At 39.1% G+C, this 15965-nt stretch overlaps 1 protein-coding gene across 1 annotated transcript in view; it reads left to right on the top strand.

Annotated features, from left to right (window-relative positions):
• The first annotated feature begins 160 nt into the window (after window positions 1-160).
• The window catches only part of LOC131783301 (neurochondrin-like), a 35288-nt gene continuing 19483 nt past the window's right edge, over window positions 161-15965 (top strand). Inside the window, exons 1-2 of the mRNA XM_066167104.1 lie at window positions 161-1497; window positions 3084-3909. Of these exons, the coding sequence (XP_066023201.1) occupies window positions 201-1497; window positions 3084-3901 (2115 nt within the window). The 5' untranslated portion in view covers window positions 161-200 and the 3' untranslated portion in view covers window positions 3902-3909. The remainder of the gene's footprint in view (window positions 1498-3083; window positions 3910-15965) is intronic.

The raw sequence follows: 15965 nt of genomic DNA, 5'->3' as shown, positions 1-15965 counted from the left end.
CAAGTACATCGTTAGAATCATATACAGAAAAGAGTATCCATGTAAACCTTGTTTGCAGATTCCTCTCTCTTCTTTCATTTCGTGAGGAAGCTTCTTCGAGAGAGGAGCCCTGGGAATAAGATTTTATCCTCGCTTTCAAGATGAGGGTCGGCTTAGCTTTCATGTTCTTTTGTCCTGATTGAACAGTGGCTCTTTTCATAATGAGCGAAGTTACTTCTGAAACACACTTCAGCGATGATGGGAAACCCAAATCCTCGCTTCGGAAGTGTATCTCGCTCCTTAAAGTGGCAAAGACAGACACGGAGCGTTTTGCCGCATTGATGTTGGTCACTCAGTTGGTCAGTTCGAACGAAGTTGATGTCGCTGGTCGAAGGGAACTTTTTGACGCTATCGGTTTCAAGTTTTTGAACAGATTGTTGAGTACCCGAAATGTACCCAACGGCTGTCCTCCAGATGTGTATCAATCGCTCTCGTTGACTATTCTGGCCTGCTTTGCAACTGATGAAGAGCTCTGCTCTCACAGCGAGATGATAAATAAAATTCCAATGCTCCTGACCACTATCAAAGCAGCGGGACGAAACGAGTCTGCGATCGCGGACGATTGTTACCAAATTCTCGCCTCCTTCGCTGGTTCTTCGACCGGAATTAGACATTTAGTTGAAATGGAAGCAATTTCGAAGCTTTGCGAAGTCCTTGAAGAAAAATATTCAAAGAATGCTATTGAAATCTTGCTTCGAATCCTCTACAATGAACCACGTGTGCTTTGGCGAGAACAAAGAGACGACCTTCTTGGCGTACTGAGTACATTGAGCAGGCTGTTCAAAGAAACTCAAGACAGCAGTAAATTTGAACTTTGTAACTTTTTGGTGCTTTTTCTTTCGGGTGCCGAGAAATCTACGTTTGAAGGGCAAGAAGATCATCCGTGGTTGGCCAATATAAATAAAGCATTGAAAGATATTCTGCAATCAAGAATTTCGTCGTCACAGAGAGATCCCTCTCTGATTTTAATATCGATAATCATCGATCTGGTTGGAATGGATTGGATGGTTACATTTTCAGGACAAGATTCTCAGGGACTCTTTATTTTAAGCCTTACGATTGCCAGTGTTGAAATAAGAATGATTTTGGACGGTAAAACCTCGGAGGAAATCGAACCCAGGGCCATTGTCCTGACCAGCTGTTACAATATTCTCGAAAAAGCAATTAACTTTGCTATTGTTCAAACTCATGCAAAATCCCATTTGCCGTCCATTGTTAGCGGCGGCCTGTCCAAAGTATATTCCCTGGCAACCGAGGCCATGCACTCCATTGGATTATACTTGGACCAGGTGGCACAGCACGATGTCAGAGGTCGCCGAACTGGACAAAACCGCGTGTTTGTGGCGTCAGTCCGCATTCTTTGTGCGTGGATGTCCGAAGAGACTTCAGCTCTGCAAGAAGATGTCGGCAAGTTACTTCCATTTCTGTTGAAGATCGGAGAGGAATCGCTTACAACAGGTGCTGTAAGATTTTCTTTCAATTTTTTTTTTCCTCTCCTTACGTAAACAGACCTCATACACGCCTTCCTAGTCTTGGTCCAGCGAATTGAAAACACCGGACTCTCGTTCTTGCCGAGTAGTACATCTTATTTTCAAAAAATGCATAGCTCGAAATAGAATTTTAAGTCCTGGTGAAGTAGAAAAGTCCAGATATGTTTGTAAAGCAGTTGAAATGGCGACACGTTTCAGTTCATTCAGGTCATCTTCGGCGAGCAATGGCGAATATGCGAATCATGTCATTTGCTACATAACAATGTTTGAAGTAAAGTTAGACATCTTTTACAAAGATGTTATTAAATACTGTTGAAATTCTCAGGAAAAGGTAAATGAAATTTTCTAGGACTGGACTGAAATGAAACGTGAAAAGGGCGTATTGTATTTTACTTTATAAAAGCTAAGTTTTACGTTTGTCTCGCGTTGTAGTCACGGGTGATGTAGATCGCGACGTGTCGACTGCATACTGCTAGCTTTTATTGTTATTCACCACGATGAGTAACCACAACCTTTTCTACGAAATTTTACTTTATCTTTTGAAAGAGTACGTAAGCTAATTTTTGGCAAACTGAAGGGAAATCGCTAAACTTTGTCGAACAAATATTTGGGCCAAAAGTAACAACGAAAAAATTCTTATTTTCTGATTGATCTTTATTCAGGAACCTTGGGTGTGACCAAATCATTAAATATTCAGAAAATTTGCATCTGTCCCTCAGAGAGTTTCATTGTTTGAAAGAGTAACAAAAGGTGTTTTTTTAGTTTCTGGGTGAATAAATTGACTTTTCCTGGCATTTTAATGAGGTTGCTCAGCCAGAAAATAGCTTTTAATTTGGCACAAACCAACCCAAAAGTTTAGAATTGATGTCATGGTAGCAAAAATAAGTCCATTTAGGACTTTTTTCCTTCATCTCTTGAGAGGGATTTATAAGTAAAATTTCAGTGTTTGAGAATTAAATTACCAACTGTAGTGTATTGTTTGGATTGAATACTGAATATACTTTTTTTAGCTTGTATGTATTGTTTACCCACTTCAAGTCATGTGGTTATATTCAAGAGAAATCTTTTCAAATTCCTCATACTCACATGCATATATACACAGAATTTACAAAAGTTGAAAGGAACAGTTTTCTAGAGTATTATTACTTGACCTGGAATAAGTAAACAGAATAAAGGCTGAAGAGGTGTTTTTTTCTGGACTACTCATCAAAGGCATGTAGAGGCATTTTTGAGAAGAATTTCCTTTCAGATGTCAGGAGTTTTAGGTTTTGGTAACTTGATCTAGAGGTTAACCCTTTTACTGCCAGATCAAATTTGTTATTCTCCTTACTATCAACCAAACCATTCTTATAATGTTAGTTTAGAGAATTTAGAATTAAATCAACTAATTATCCCCAAATTGATATTTTTCTTTACTCTCATCACTTTTCTGGTTGATATTGTATTGATATTGTAAGGAGAAATTCAGTCTTGGTCACTCATGGGAGTTAAAAGGTTAAATGTAATATGTTTCTTTGTTTCTAGGTTATGATGAATATTTTTCTTTCTTTGCAGAATTTAAGCTTTGGTTTCAAGATGAAAGAAAGGATGCTACAATTTCAAGTGAAAAAGACACAAGTGTAAGTCTACCAGATCTGGAGAAGTTGATAGGGCATCATTCAGAAACTAGATATGACATTATGCGTTTCATGTTACCACCCCTATGTCACCTGTCTGCTGATGATAAAATGCGCAAGATCCTCATTGAAAACAATGGTCTTGAACTTTTATCAAAGTACTTTTTTCATCATTGGAACAGTTGGTATGGACAAACAAAAGGTGTCACAGATGACAATGAGTCAGAGACGTGTCTTATTACCATGCTTGGTATTTTCTTGAATATCCTTGTGACAGAACCAGAACTTGCAACCAAAGATGAAGCACTTAAGGAGATTGGCAAACATGCCTTGGTGTCTTCTTCGCAGCTACTCTTCAGAGATAGAAATATCACTATTTTAGTGAATCTTGTAGTCCTTGGTCTTTTGTTTGTGAAATGCCACAAAGACAGAGGAAAAACAGTATCATTTGATCAACTAGAGGTATCTGTTTTCCTTAAAAACTCCATTCAGATCTTGAAAGAAGCAAGATACCATGCTACTGGCAAAACACAAGGAGACCTAGGTGATAGGCAGACCGAGTTAGCCACCCATTGCAGAGATTTCTGGGATGACATATCAGAACTTTGGTTTCTAGGCATACAGGTGCTGTTATCCTTGGCAGGTTCCATGTCTGTTGCCAAAGAGCTTCTTGAAGAGAGTGGATGTTATGAAGAATTTGTAAACATTGTGAATCAAACCAACAAAGAAGAGGAAAATCCTGGAGAGAAAAACTGAGGCCAAGTGTAAGTGATGTATTTTATTCAGTTTGATACTAAATTACACATTTTTTTTCAAAATAGTAGCTTCAATATTCTTTACACTTGATGTTTTTGTTTTTGTTTTTTTTTTTAAGACTTTAGTAATCGTATCACATTATTGATTGCATACTTCATATACCCCTCCCTGTAGTGTTATCTCCCTTGAAGAAGCAGCAGTGCATCTTCATTTTCCATAGTCTAAAATTAAACACTCAGAGATTCCACAAGCAGTACACAATTGTTTGTGATAAGTTTTTCTTTGTTTGAAATGATTTAAAGCTCAGGAGAAATTTGCAACTATGCTCGATTCATCAAACTACCTTGAATTTTTTATGTCTGGTCTTGATTATTGTAAGATTATAATCTACAAGTAGAGAAAAAGAAAATTATTATTTACTGATTATAAAAGGCAAGCCACGATACTCTGCAGGCTGGTTCAAGCTCTGTCCAAGTGGCATTATCTAAAGTTAACAAATTAATTTTCAAATAGAGGATAGAGAGAACAACAACTCTTTAATATCCAATATCAGGTTTTAATCATTTATTATCAAGAAAATAATAATGTACTATTATTTTAATTAGAAGGTATCAGCACCTAAAAATGACTTTAAAATTTTATAGTAGAGGTACACTATGGCCAAAATACACACAAACTATATAAGCACGTCACATGAATGAAATCCTTTACACCAAAATATTATTACTAATGTATCCTAGCTATTTTTTGACCTATTTTACCATTAATTTAATTATTGAGTTAAGATTGTAACAAGTAAATACCAAAGGTGGCAAGGAAGCCTGTGAGAACCTGCAGGGCTTCTATACGATGGGCTCCTCCTTGCATTTATTGTAGTTACAGTTAGATTCAAAAGTTACCCTTAGCTGCAAACTGAAGTTAAATAAGACAAATTTAATCAACAAAATAAATAATGAAATCTTTATTCAACTTTAACAAATTGATCAATGTGAACATTTATTGGAAACTTTGTGGTTGAAGGCTTGTCATAGTGCTAAAATGGCTCTAATAAATTTTTGACGTCTTTTTCTTTTGGCATGAAGTGAGCTTTGTCTTGGTGGAAATCCCGCTTCTGCAACACTAGTCACTCGCGTAGTTTTGATTCACTCTCTTTATTCACAGTTGTCACTCCCTTTGTATCGTGTCAATCCTAACTTCTAATCGCAAAAACCACAATATCCTAAAAACACCCTTGTCTATGGTCACTAAGGTTATGAGATTGATGTCACTACTTCATGATGAGTGAAATCCTAAGTGAAATGATTTGTTTACAAGTCACGCACTAATTACTTCTGACACTTTTCCGACACTCTGATGGTGAGGATACATAGTAGAAACTGCTCTCTCTGGAAACCTCTTTGTGTGAATGGATTGGAAACAACTCAGTAACTGGTGACATGGGTCTTCTTTGACAATCAAGAAAAATAAACCACTTTTCATTGTCCTGTTCTTGGCATTTGGAGGTTATCTGAAGAGGTTTCTTTATGAGAGGTATACTTTCACTGGTGCTTTTTGCTGAGAAGGGATTTTGTATGGTCTTAAGTTTCATTTGTCAAAGGAGTTGAAAAGCAGTGGAATATTCTCTACATGAGTAAATTTGAAGGTGTCTCTGACCGCTGTCTGTCAGTCAATTTATGATTCCTTCAGTTGCAGCTTTAGCTGCCAGGCATGTTAAGTTTCTCCAGCACTATCAACTCTAGCACAGCTTCAGGCAATTCTAATGAAACATTGGTTCTCTCATTTTGTCACACAATGTGCCAGGAAAAAATCTGAAGGTGTCACTGATAGCTTGCTGTTGGTCAAGTTTGTCAATTGCTTATTGCTTCAGTGGCAGCTTTAACTGCCAGACAGGTTGAGTTCCTCCAAAATTTTAACTCCAGCACAGCAGCAGGTAATTCTGATAACAGCTTGCTGTAGGTCAAGTTAGTCACTTTCCAATTGCTTCAAGTGCAGTTTCATTAGCCAAACAGGTTAATTTCCTCAAAACTGTTAGATCCAGCACGGCTTCAGGCAATTCTGGCAATAGCTTGCTGTAGGTCAAGTTAGTCACTTTCCAATTGCTTCAAGTGCAGTTTCATTAGCCAAACAGGTTAATTTCCTCCAAAACTGTTAGTTCCAGCACCGCTTCAGGCAATTCTGGCAACAGCTTGCTGTAGGTCAAGTTAGTCACTTTCCAATTGCTTCAAGTGCAGTTTCATTAGCCAAACAGGTTAATTTCCTCCAAAACTGTTAGTTCCTGCACGGCTTCAGGCAATTCTGGCAACAGCTTGCTGTAGGTCAAGTTAGTCACTTTCCAATTGCTTCAAGTGCAGTTTCATTAGCCAAACAGGTTAATTTCCTCAAAACTGTTAGTTCCAGCACCGCTTCAGGCAATTCTGTAACAGCTTGCTGTAAGTCAAGTTAGTCACTTTCCAATTGCTTCAAGTGCAGTTTCATTTAGCCAAACAGGTTAATTTCCTCCAAAACTGTTAGTTCCAGCACCGCTTCAGGCAATTCAGGCGGAAATACCAGAACTGTTAGAAAAAAAATCTCACGCTAAGTTTGTTGTTGATAAACTTTCTTTCTCTCTTTTTCTGACAACTTTACTCTTCTTACTACTTTGGGGTCTAGTTATGCTCTAAAGGAAACTCAGCACGATTTCAGGGTTTGCGGAGATCTGCTTCGAGCGAGCTTTTACAGACGTCAAGGATATGACAGCGTTTTGGTTTCACAGTAGACTTTAATATTAAGTCAGGCCAATGACTGACATGACCTCTAGTGTACACAACTTCGTAATCGAAGAAGCTTTACAAAGTACTTGCTCAAGTGAACTGGTGCAAGGTTCCATTGCTCACTAAATTTACATTATTTGAATAGTATTGCAAAAGAGCAGAAAAGGTCTATTTAAAGTAAAATGATAACTACTTAATATTCCCATCTGTTTTAATGATGGAAGAATTTCAAAATTAAGAAAGCTGAAACAATAAACTGTAGGCCATTAAAAATAGGAAACTGAGGTGAGAATTCACAGCTCTGATATTAAAAATATACCTATCTTAATTATAGTAGAGCTGTTTAAGAAATAAAAGTGGAAAAGTAATTAAAAATTTCTGCTTATCTATGCAAAGTTGGTGTGGGAAATAATCATATGAAAGGGAATTAAAATTACGAGAACAAACTCAACTGTTTAAGAAATAAAAGTGGAAAAGTAATTAAACATTTCTGCATACACCAATATTAAACCTACCCCGTTACAAGGAGAACAGATTAAATCTTAGCGATTCAAATACGGAAAGAGATATTTTAAAAAAATGTTCAAACTGTCCAAGGGGCATAGTAGAAAATAACCATATTCAAAATGATGAGGGTTTTCTTACTGTGACTTGTCCTGGCCTGATCTTTTGGTGATCTGTGCTTGTCGGTGCTTTGTCCAATTCCCCAGGTTTCTGGTCCTGCCTTGACTGTTCTGCTGTCCTGGCTGGTCTTTTCGTATCCTTCAGTGGCTTAAAATGTCAATTGTCCTGGCTGTTTTTTTCGTTTTTTGTTCGTGTGTTGTTTTCCTGGCTTTTCTTTTGGTGTCCTGGTGTCGCGTTGCTTTTCTTTCAGTTTCCCCGAATTGGAAACAAAATGAAAGTGTCTGTGTGCCACGCGTTCGTCGAGGCTCGAGCCAGCGAGCAAGGCGGACGGCCTTTTGAGTGATCGACCATGGCTGGGTGGTGGGGCATATCTGGGCGAGTGGAGGGCACTGAAGGTCCTCCAAGTACTGTAAGGTAATTCTGAGGCTCGGAAAATTGACGATGTTAAGGAGGTCTGCAAAGATGCGTACCTTTTGGGGGCTCTTTGTCCATAGTATAATAGTGGCGGGAGCGGCGTGTCCCGCCTCCATCCAATCAAGCAGGACTTCCTGAATGAAATATTGAAGAGTCACGCCGGTAGAGGTCGGCGGTAGTCCCGTCGAATGGAGAGGGTAGCCATGGTGGGCTGTTTGGTGGGAAAAGGTGCGGAGTGCAGCGATGTGCACTCCGATCGTATCGAAGATACGACTCCCTTAAGACCGCGTCATGGGACAAGCAAAGGCCAGGACCTTGATGTGGAACGTTTCATTGCCGTGTTGAAACCATGCGAGCTCTACGGTGATGGAGAGAGTCGCCATGTTGTTTTCTTGCTGTGCGGTCGTGAAGATTGCCAAAGGACTGTTGTAGCTCAAGGTCTCAAGTGAGCGGGGTTATATGTCATTACACTTTTCTTTCTATGAATTACTTGTCTATTCCATTTACTTCATCTTCTCTCTTTTTCCAAACAAACCTTCTGTCTTAAGAAAATAAAATTTTAAAAAAAGCGAAAATGCAAAATTGTGAACCTAAAAAAGTGAAGCAATTCTTGTGCTTTTAAGAGACACTGCAATCAAATTGCATATTGTGCAATTTGTTAGCCTGATAAAGTACATGGTTATTTTTTTTAAAACGTACTTGTTGAGAAAAAGTGCTGGTGACTTCGAAGAAACACAGGGTTTTGCCTTCATAAATAAACGGACGGATGGGGAACAACCCGATAAACTTCTTCTGGAAAAAGGCTTTCCTGGGGGCACTCACTGGCTGTAGAAAGGTCAGGGTCTATTATGGCTGTTGACAAAACGAAAAGTTTGCCACTTAACAGGCGGTGGAGGCAGAACATGATGCGCAAAGAGATCATTGTCCCCTGCCCCATAACCGTCTATGGTAAGTCCTTGTAAATCCACCAGCAAAATGGATTTGGCGGTTGAGGTGGTGGTGGTGGAAAGTGAGCACGATAAAAACAAAACGGATACGGGCCCAAGGGAATAGTGGAATCCGTGTGATTGTAGGGAGAAAGCTGCTGGCAACAGTGAGGACACTTATCACAAACTGTTCTCTCTGCAAATCGTAAACATTAAAGCAAACATGCTTCTTGAATGAAATGGCGACAGCAGGGAAGTTTTCTAGAAGGATGCTCCCATGGACGGTCCAAGCAAATACAGCATTTGGTTTGTAGGAAAGTCTGCAGTCGCAGGGGAGCTATCTTTGGATGAAACCGTTGACTTTTGCCCCGCAGGTTGGGTGATACTGAAAAAGAGCAAGGCACTGTTTTGGTTTTATTTTATTGATATATATATTTTTTTTGTTGTTGTTTTTTTTTTGCTCTATTTTGTTGAGTGTGTAAAATGTAATGCGATCCTTGAGAAATTAGTCTAACCTAGATGTTCATGAGCAGTAAACTTCACTGCTCAAGTGAAGAGGCCAAACTAATATAACCACGAGCAGTAAACTTCACCGCTGAAGTAGTGTGTGAAAACAGGTTTTTTGCCTTCACAAATAAACGGACAAACGGGGACAACTCTATAAACTCCTTCTGGGTAAAGGCTTTCCTGGGGGAAGTCGCTGGCTTCGGGAAGGACCGGGATCTATTACGGCTGTTGACTATCCTTAAGATGACTAACAATAACAGGGTTAGCTCCAACGTAGATTTATCCTGCAAGCTCTACTGCACTTTTTGACCAGAACTGACCTGGCCAGAACTGGCTCGATCCAAGAAAGCTTTTCAAAACAGTTCTATTTAAGCCTAACGTACATGGATGAGGTAATGCCATGAATAATCTAAAGAATCACGCAATCTACTACACTATTGGCTAAGTAGGAACTTCGCCTTTTACAACATTAATTACTTTCAAAAAGTTCCGGTGAATAACAACTACACAAACGGACATGAAGGGTAACTGTTACAGTTTAACACTAATTAAAGTTATGATCCAAGAACAACTGTTTACGGGTGATTGAATGAGAACTGGTAGCGTTTACGCTTTGCTGAACATAGCTTTCTACGTTGAATTTTATATATTTTTAGCGCTAGCATAAAAGAACTCGATAAGTTAAAAATCCTATCGTTACATTCCTCCCACCTTAAATCGAGACCTCCTGGTCGAGCGAAGAAAAGGGAGAAGGCATAATAAATCAACAGAGAACGAATAATTAACAAGGAACTTAAAAAGCACAGCGAAGTAAACGTATAAGGGTGTTTCTTTTTTTGTTTGTGGTTTTTGTTGTTTTATGAATTTTTTATTTGATTTTGTTTTGTGCCTGAACCGCGGCATAAACCGAACAAGCCGAAATATAATGGAATAAAAATAAATATAATTATAAATAAAAATATAATATAATGCAATAATAAATTTTAAGGATTCAGATATGAAAAGGGGACATAAAAAAGTCCAAATTGTGCGAAATGCAAGAAAAGAAAAGAAAATGTGAGAAAGGAAGCTTGCCAGTGGTATATCTCAATTAGCTTTTATTAAAGTTTGCCAAATCCCTCTGGCGTTGTTCCCTACTCGCCGTATCTCCTACTATTTTCTACTTTTCTTTCTCTGAATTACTTGTCTATTCCATTTACTTCATCTTCTCTCTTTTTCCAAACAAACCTTCTGTTATACGAAAATAAAAAAATTTTAAGAAAGGAAAAATGCAAAATTGCGAACCTATAACAGTGGACAATTCTTTTGCTTTGTGACGACAGGTTTTCGCGCTCTCTAAATACTGAAAAATTGTCCAAACTAAAACACATAATTTCCCCCCCCTAACATTCCTCCCACCTTAAATCGAGACCTCCCGGTCGAGGGAAAAACTAATATAACCACGAGCAGTAAACTCCACCGCTGAAGTGATGTGTGAAAACAGGTTTTTGCCTTCACAAATAAACGGACGGACGGGGACAACTCTGTAAACTCCTTCTGGGTAAAGGCTTTCCTTGGGGCACTCGCTGGCTGCGGGAAGGACCGGAACTTATTACGGCTGTTGACTATCCTTGAGACAATGACCAACAACAACAGGGTTGGCTCCAACGTAGATTTATTCTGCAACCCCTTCTGCACTTTTTGACCAGAACTGACCTGGCCAGATAGTTAACAAGGAACTAAAAAAGCACAGCGAAGTAAACGTATAAGGGTGTTTCTTTTTTTGTTTCTGGTTTTTGTTGTTGTATGAATTTTGTATTTGATTTTGTTTTGTGCCTGAACCGCGGCATAAACCGAACAAGCCGAAATATAATGGCCTCGGGGATTCAAATGAAGCAACAAACAAGTACGAAAATGTAATCAAGTTAATACATAACGCGAAAAAATGAAGAACCGCTCATGGTTATTTAAAAAAATAAAATAGTAAAAATAAAATGTCGCAGCCTACGACTGTTCGTGAGTATAGTAGTCCACGGTGGTATCGAAGACACGTCTCCCCGAAGACCGCGTCCTGGGACAGGCAAAGGCCAGGGCCTTGATGTGAAACGCATCATTGCAGTGTTGAAACCCTGCGAGCTCTACGGTGATGGAGAGAGTTGCCATGTTGTTTTCTTGCGATCGCGAAGATTGCCAAAAGACTGTTGTGGCTCAAGGTCACAAGTGAGCGGGGTTATGTGAAGGACATTAAAAAAGTTCAAATTGTTCAAAATGCAAGAAAAGAAAGGAAGCTTGCCAGTGGTATATCTCAATTAGCTTTTATTAAAGTTTGCCAAATCCCTCTGGCGTTGTTCCCTACTCGCCGTACCTCCTACTATTTTCTACTTTTCTTTCTCTGAATTACTTGTCTATTCCATTTACTTCATCTTCTCTCTTTTTCCAAACAAACTTTCTGTCATACGAAAATAAAAAGTTTTAAGAACGGAAAAATGGAAAATTGTGAACCTAAAACAGTGAAGCAATTCTTATGCTTTGTGACGATAGGTTTTCTCGCACTCTTAATACTGAAAATTTGTCCAAACTAAAACATTATTTTCCCCCTAACATTCCTACCCCCTTAAATCGAAACTTCCCGGTCGAGGGAAAGAACGATGAAAAAAAATTGAAAACCACTCGTGGTTATGTACAAAAGTAAAATAGTTAAAAGAAAATGTCGCAGCCTACGACTGTTCGTGAGTATAGTGGTCCACGACCCGAGCAGCCAGGGGCAGGGCCTTTGATAAAGTTTCCGGAGTCGCACGGTCTTCCTGTCCGGTTAGCAGCCTCTGGATGGCTGAGCATCCTATGTCTTCCAGGTTCCGAGTTTCGGGCACGTATTGCGGTAGGAGAGTCGCGACAAAACACGAGTTTTGGAGGCCCTTTGTCCAGATCTGGACTGGTGTGGACGGGAGACGTCTTTTTTGCATATAAGCCAACTGCACTTGGAACAAAGCCCAACGCAGATGGTCCGGCGCCGTGTATTGCGCGTTTCCTGGAGTCCTGATGGCATGGCCTTGATGATTGGCTTGCGTGAGGTAGGTTTGAAGATGGCCCCACTGGCGATCTGCGAGAACTGCGGTGTGGTACAAGTTCGACCACTGGAACGAAACTGCTGAAGCAACCACGGCCATTGCTTTGAGTGTGAATTCGTCTTCGCCATGCTGGAACCCATCTATGGTCACTATGACATCGATAAACTTAGCCATGATAGTTTGGAACTTCTCGTTGAACTTAAGTAACTCAGCGACTGGAGGCAACAAGTGAGGGGGGAAGGAAAAGGGGTGAACTATATTGCAGAGTAGACAATGAGCGGTCAATAAAAGGAATCACAAAATACGTTCAGGTGGGAACAAAACTGGAAAGTGCGAAATTTAACAACGTGAAGCGTGATTAGTCTTGCATGGTAGTCCCACGAGTTAACTTCTCTCTTTTTCCAAACAAAGCGTTTTTCATACGAAAATAAAAAGTTTTAAGAAAGGAAAAATGCAAAATTGTGAACCTAAAACAGTGAAGCAATTCTTGTGCTTTGTGACGATAGGTTTTCTCGCATTCTTAATACTGAAAATTTGTCCAAACTAACACATAATTCCCCCCCCCCCCCCTAACATTCCTCCCACCTTAAATCGAGACCCCCCAGTCGAGGGAAAGAACGATGAACGAGGTGATGGAGAGAGTCGCCATGTTGTTTTCTCGCTGTGCGATCGTGAGGATTGCCAAAGGACTGTTGTGGCTCTCGAGTGAGCGGGGTTATATGTCATCCTTGGAAATGGAGCAAAGACTTTTTGTGTGTGTGTGTGTTGTGTTTTTGCTAGTTTTTGTAAAGGAGTAGTCGTTTTCTTGTTATTGACTGGCCTTGTTTCCTATGAGGGTGGCGTCTCTGGAACAGGCGGCGGAGCAACTCCCACTGATGGCGGATGTTCAAAAGAACCACTTGGACGTGGCGGGCGTAATGGAAGCTGGAGGTCTCGTCTACGTCCACTCATCCAAGGGCTACTGTGGAAATACTAGAACGGGCCCAAGGGCTCTCCACCAGCTTGTTAGAAGTAAAATTTCTAACACTTGTTGTTTTGGTGTCACTTTCTTTATTCTCTCTTACTACTCAAGTTATTACAACGGGGACTAGCTCCGATCTCTCAAGGAAAGTGTGGGTCACCTCCTATGAAGGTGAAGCTTACTGAGCTGTCAATCTCTGACCTTCGTCATGCCATACACTTAACTAGCGAATCACGCCAAGCTACGCAGAGCGGAGCTCACATACTAAGTAGGTGCCTTCGAGATGTTTACGCTTTACAAAATCATTTTCTACCTTAAACTTCTGACTCTTATGGTAAAAGTAGGTCATAAACTTACACTAAAGGGAAAAAATAACTCGGTAGAGACCACTTGGCTTGCGATAACAGAAACTCGTCACGATTTCCTAGTACAGGAAGATCTACTTCAAACGAGCCTTTATAGACGTCAGGAATGAGACAGCATTTTGGTTCCACAGAAGAATTTTATTCGTAGTGCACTCTTACATACATCATGCCAGAGTCAAAACTAAACTAGTAATCGTAAAAACCGTACGAGGTACTAGCTTAAGAACTAGCTGGTGTGAGGTGCTAATGTTACACAAATATTTGAATAAGAACACATAGAAGCGGAAGATGTCTCTTTAAAAGTAAACGAAAACTACTTAAATATTCCATCTGTTTCTAATTTCAAAATTAAAAAGCCGGATACAATAAACTTTAGACCATTAAAAATAGGAAACTTAGGTGAGAATTCACAGCTCTGATATAGGAAAAAAAACCTATCTTAACTACAGTAGAGCAGCTTAGGAAATAAAAGTGGAAAAGCAATTAGAAATTTCTGCTTATCTATACAAGGTTGGTGTGGAAACTATCGTATGAAAGGAAATTAAAATTATGAGTATCAACTCAGCTGCCAACTACCATGAGAACCGATTTTCCAGAGAGACCATTAACACTTATATTTACCTAAAAATTCACCAGTAATGAACAACAAAGGTACCGAATACAGGTATATAATAAAATCAAGAAACAAAGCAAAAATCTCTTAGTTTACTACACAAAAACTACTGTGGCTTTTTTTTGTATATTTTTTTGACTTACTAGAGTGAAAGAACTGAAATAACCCGAATGAATTGAAAATGGTTAAATATGGAGAGTTTACGAATATGTTCCAAGCAAACACACGGAAGAATCAGCAAATTTTCCCGTAACAAATCTTATAACAGTTTAATCGGAGGTTGATGACGACAGTTTGGACAAGTAGGCGCAATCCCCCGCTTTCTTGTGTTTCAAATCATTGTCGTAAACAGGAATCAATATGGAGAGGCTGACGGCAGCACTGTGTGGTTTCATTTAAGGGAGTCGAGCAGATCAAACAGTTGTTGTCTGAAATGAGAAATAGAACCATTTTAGTTTGATGCTTTCTTACTTTGTGTGAAAGACAACACATTATGCGTTGTAGTATCACTATTAATGGTGAAATTAACACCAAAGCTACAAAGACATGAATGAGATGGGGTTCTCTTGTTCTCACCTTTCTTAGTTTCAATCTCAAAATCACCAACAAAACATAAACAATTAAAGCCTTAGCTGATTAGTTTGTTCAAAAATTGCAGTAACGTTATTGGCAGTCTTGCACTATCATAAACTTTAAAAATGTATCTCTGGAGGAAGAGAAACACATTTAAGCATTCTTTTGGATACTCCACATTACAAACAAAATACAACAACAACATCGTAATCAGTGCCTCTGTGTGTGCCCCCCATTTATCTTTATTAAGAGTTCTTGCTCCCCCCCAACAAGAATGAGGCAAACACTGACAAAATCATTTACTGAATCTGATATTGTGGAGTTTGTTGAAAACTGTTGATATCCCCTGTAAATTATCATTAACTGTTTTTAAGTAAATACGTAAATATTAAACATTATAATTCAAGAATAATGACTAGCACTTATCTCTTTGATCAAAAAGAAAAGGGTATTTACCGTTAATCTCAAGTAGTGGAACTGGTTATTTATTCAGGTATTCCCTTCTAAACAAATACGCGAGGTCCATCTTTGGAGAGTCATCAAGGAATACCTTTTTGTTTTCTTTGCTTCTGTTTGCATCCAGTTGACATGTTTCTCTTGGGATGCATTATCCTCTTCCTCAATATGTGGTGGGGCCTATTTCACTATCTCCCTTTGCAGTCCTTTGGCTGGCTTCGCTTTTTTAAGGCTCCCATCTCCATTCTTGCGTTTGTGAGACATCACCACTGCATCAGGAACACCATCTCGGCATTTATTTTGCACTTGTCAGTTTATATTCTATACCAACTTTCCTGTTTTTGAAGGAGAATAATTACACCAAATTTCCCCTTTTACAAGATTAATCACCTTCAAAAAGCTCAAGTTGATAAAAACTACATAAAAAGCCATGACAGGCGACGGTTACAGTTTAACACGAATTACAGTTACGATCTAATAATTGTTTACAGCTGACTGTATTGGAACTGGTAGCATTTACTCATTGCTGAACTGAATTACAAGCTGGTATTCTACAGGGAACCCATAAATAATGATGTCCTTGGTCTAATACGGTTAGAAACAGTAACAATACAAATCCAACGTTCTAATGAGTAACAAAATAGTCAATAAAAGAGTTCAGACAAGATTGAGCAAAATAAATCGAAATCTTGGAACGGCTGCCTTATTCGATTTTGCTAAACATCATAGAGTTGACACACATTGGGATTTTGTTGTTCCCAACACACATCTCTCAAGCAATTTAGAGTCACTTTAAGTCGTAAAAGTTGGTTTTAAGACTTCAAGAAA

Source organism: Pocillopora verrucosa, chromosome 5 (assembly GCF_036669915.1).
Source record: "Pocillopora verrucosa isolate sample1 chromosome 5, ASM3666991v2, whole genome shotgun sequence".
In the NCBI taxonomy this organism is placed as follows: domain Eukaryota; kingdom Metazoa; phylum Cnidaria; class Anthozoa; order Scleractinia; family Pocilloporidae; genus Pocillopora; species Pocillopora verrucosa.
The sequence above is the reverse complement of the archived record's forward strand: the minus strand, read 5'-3'. Positions and strand labels throughout refer to the sequence as shown.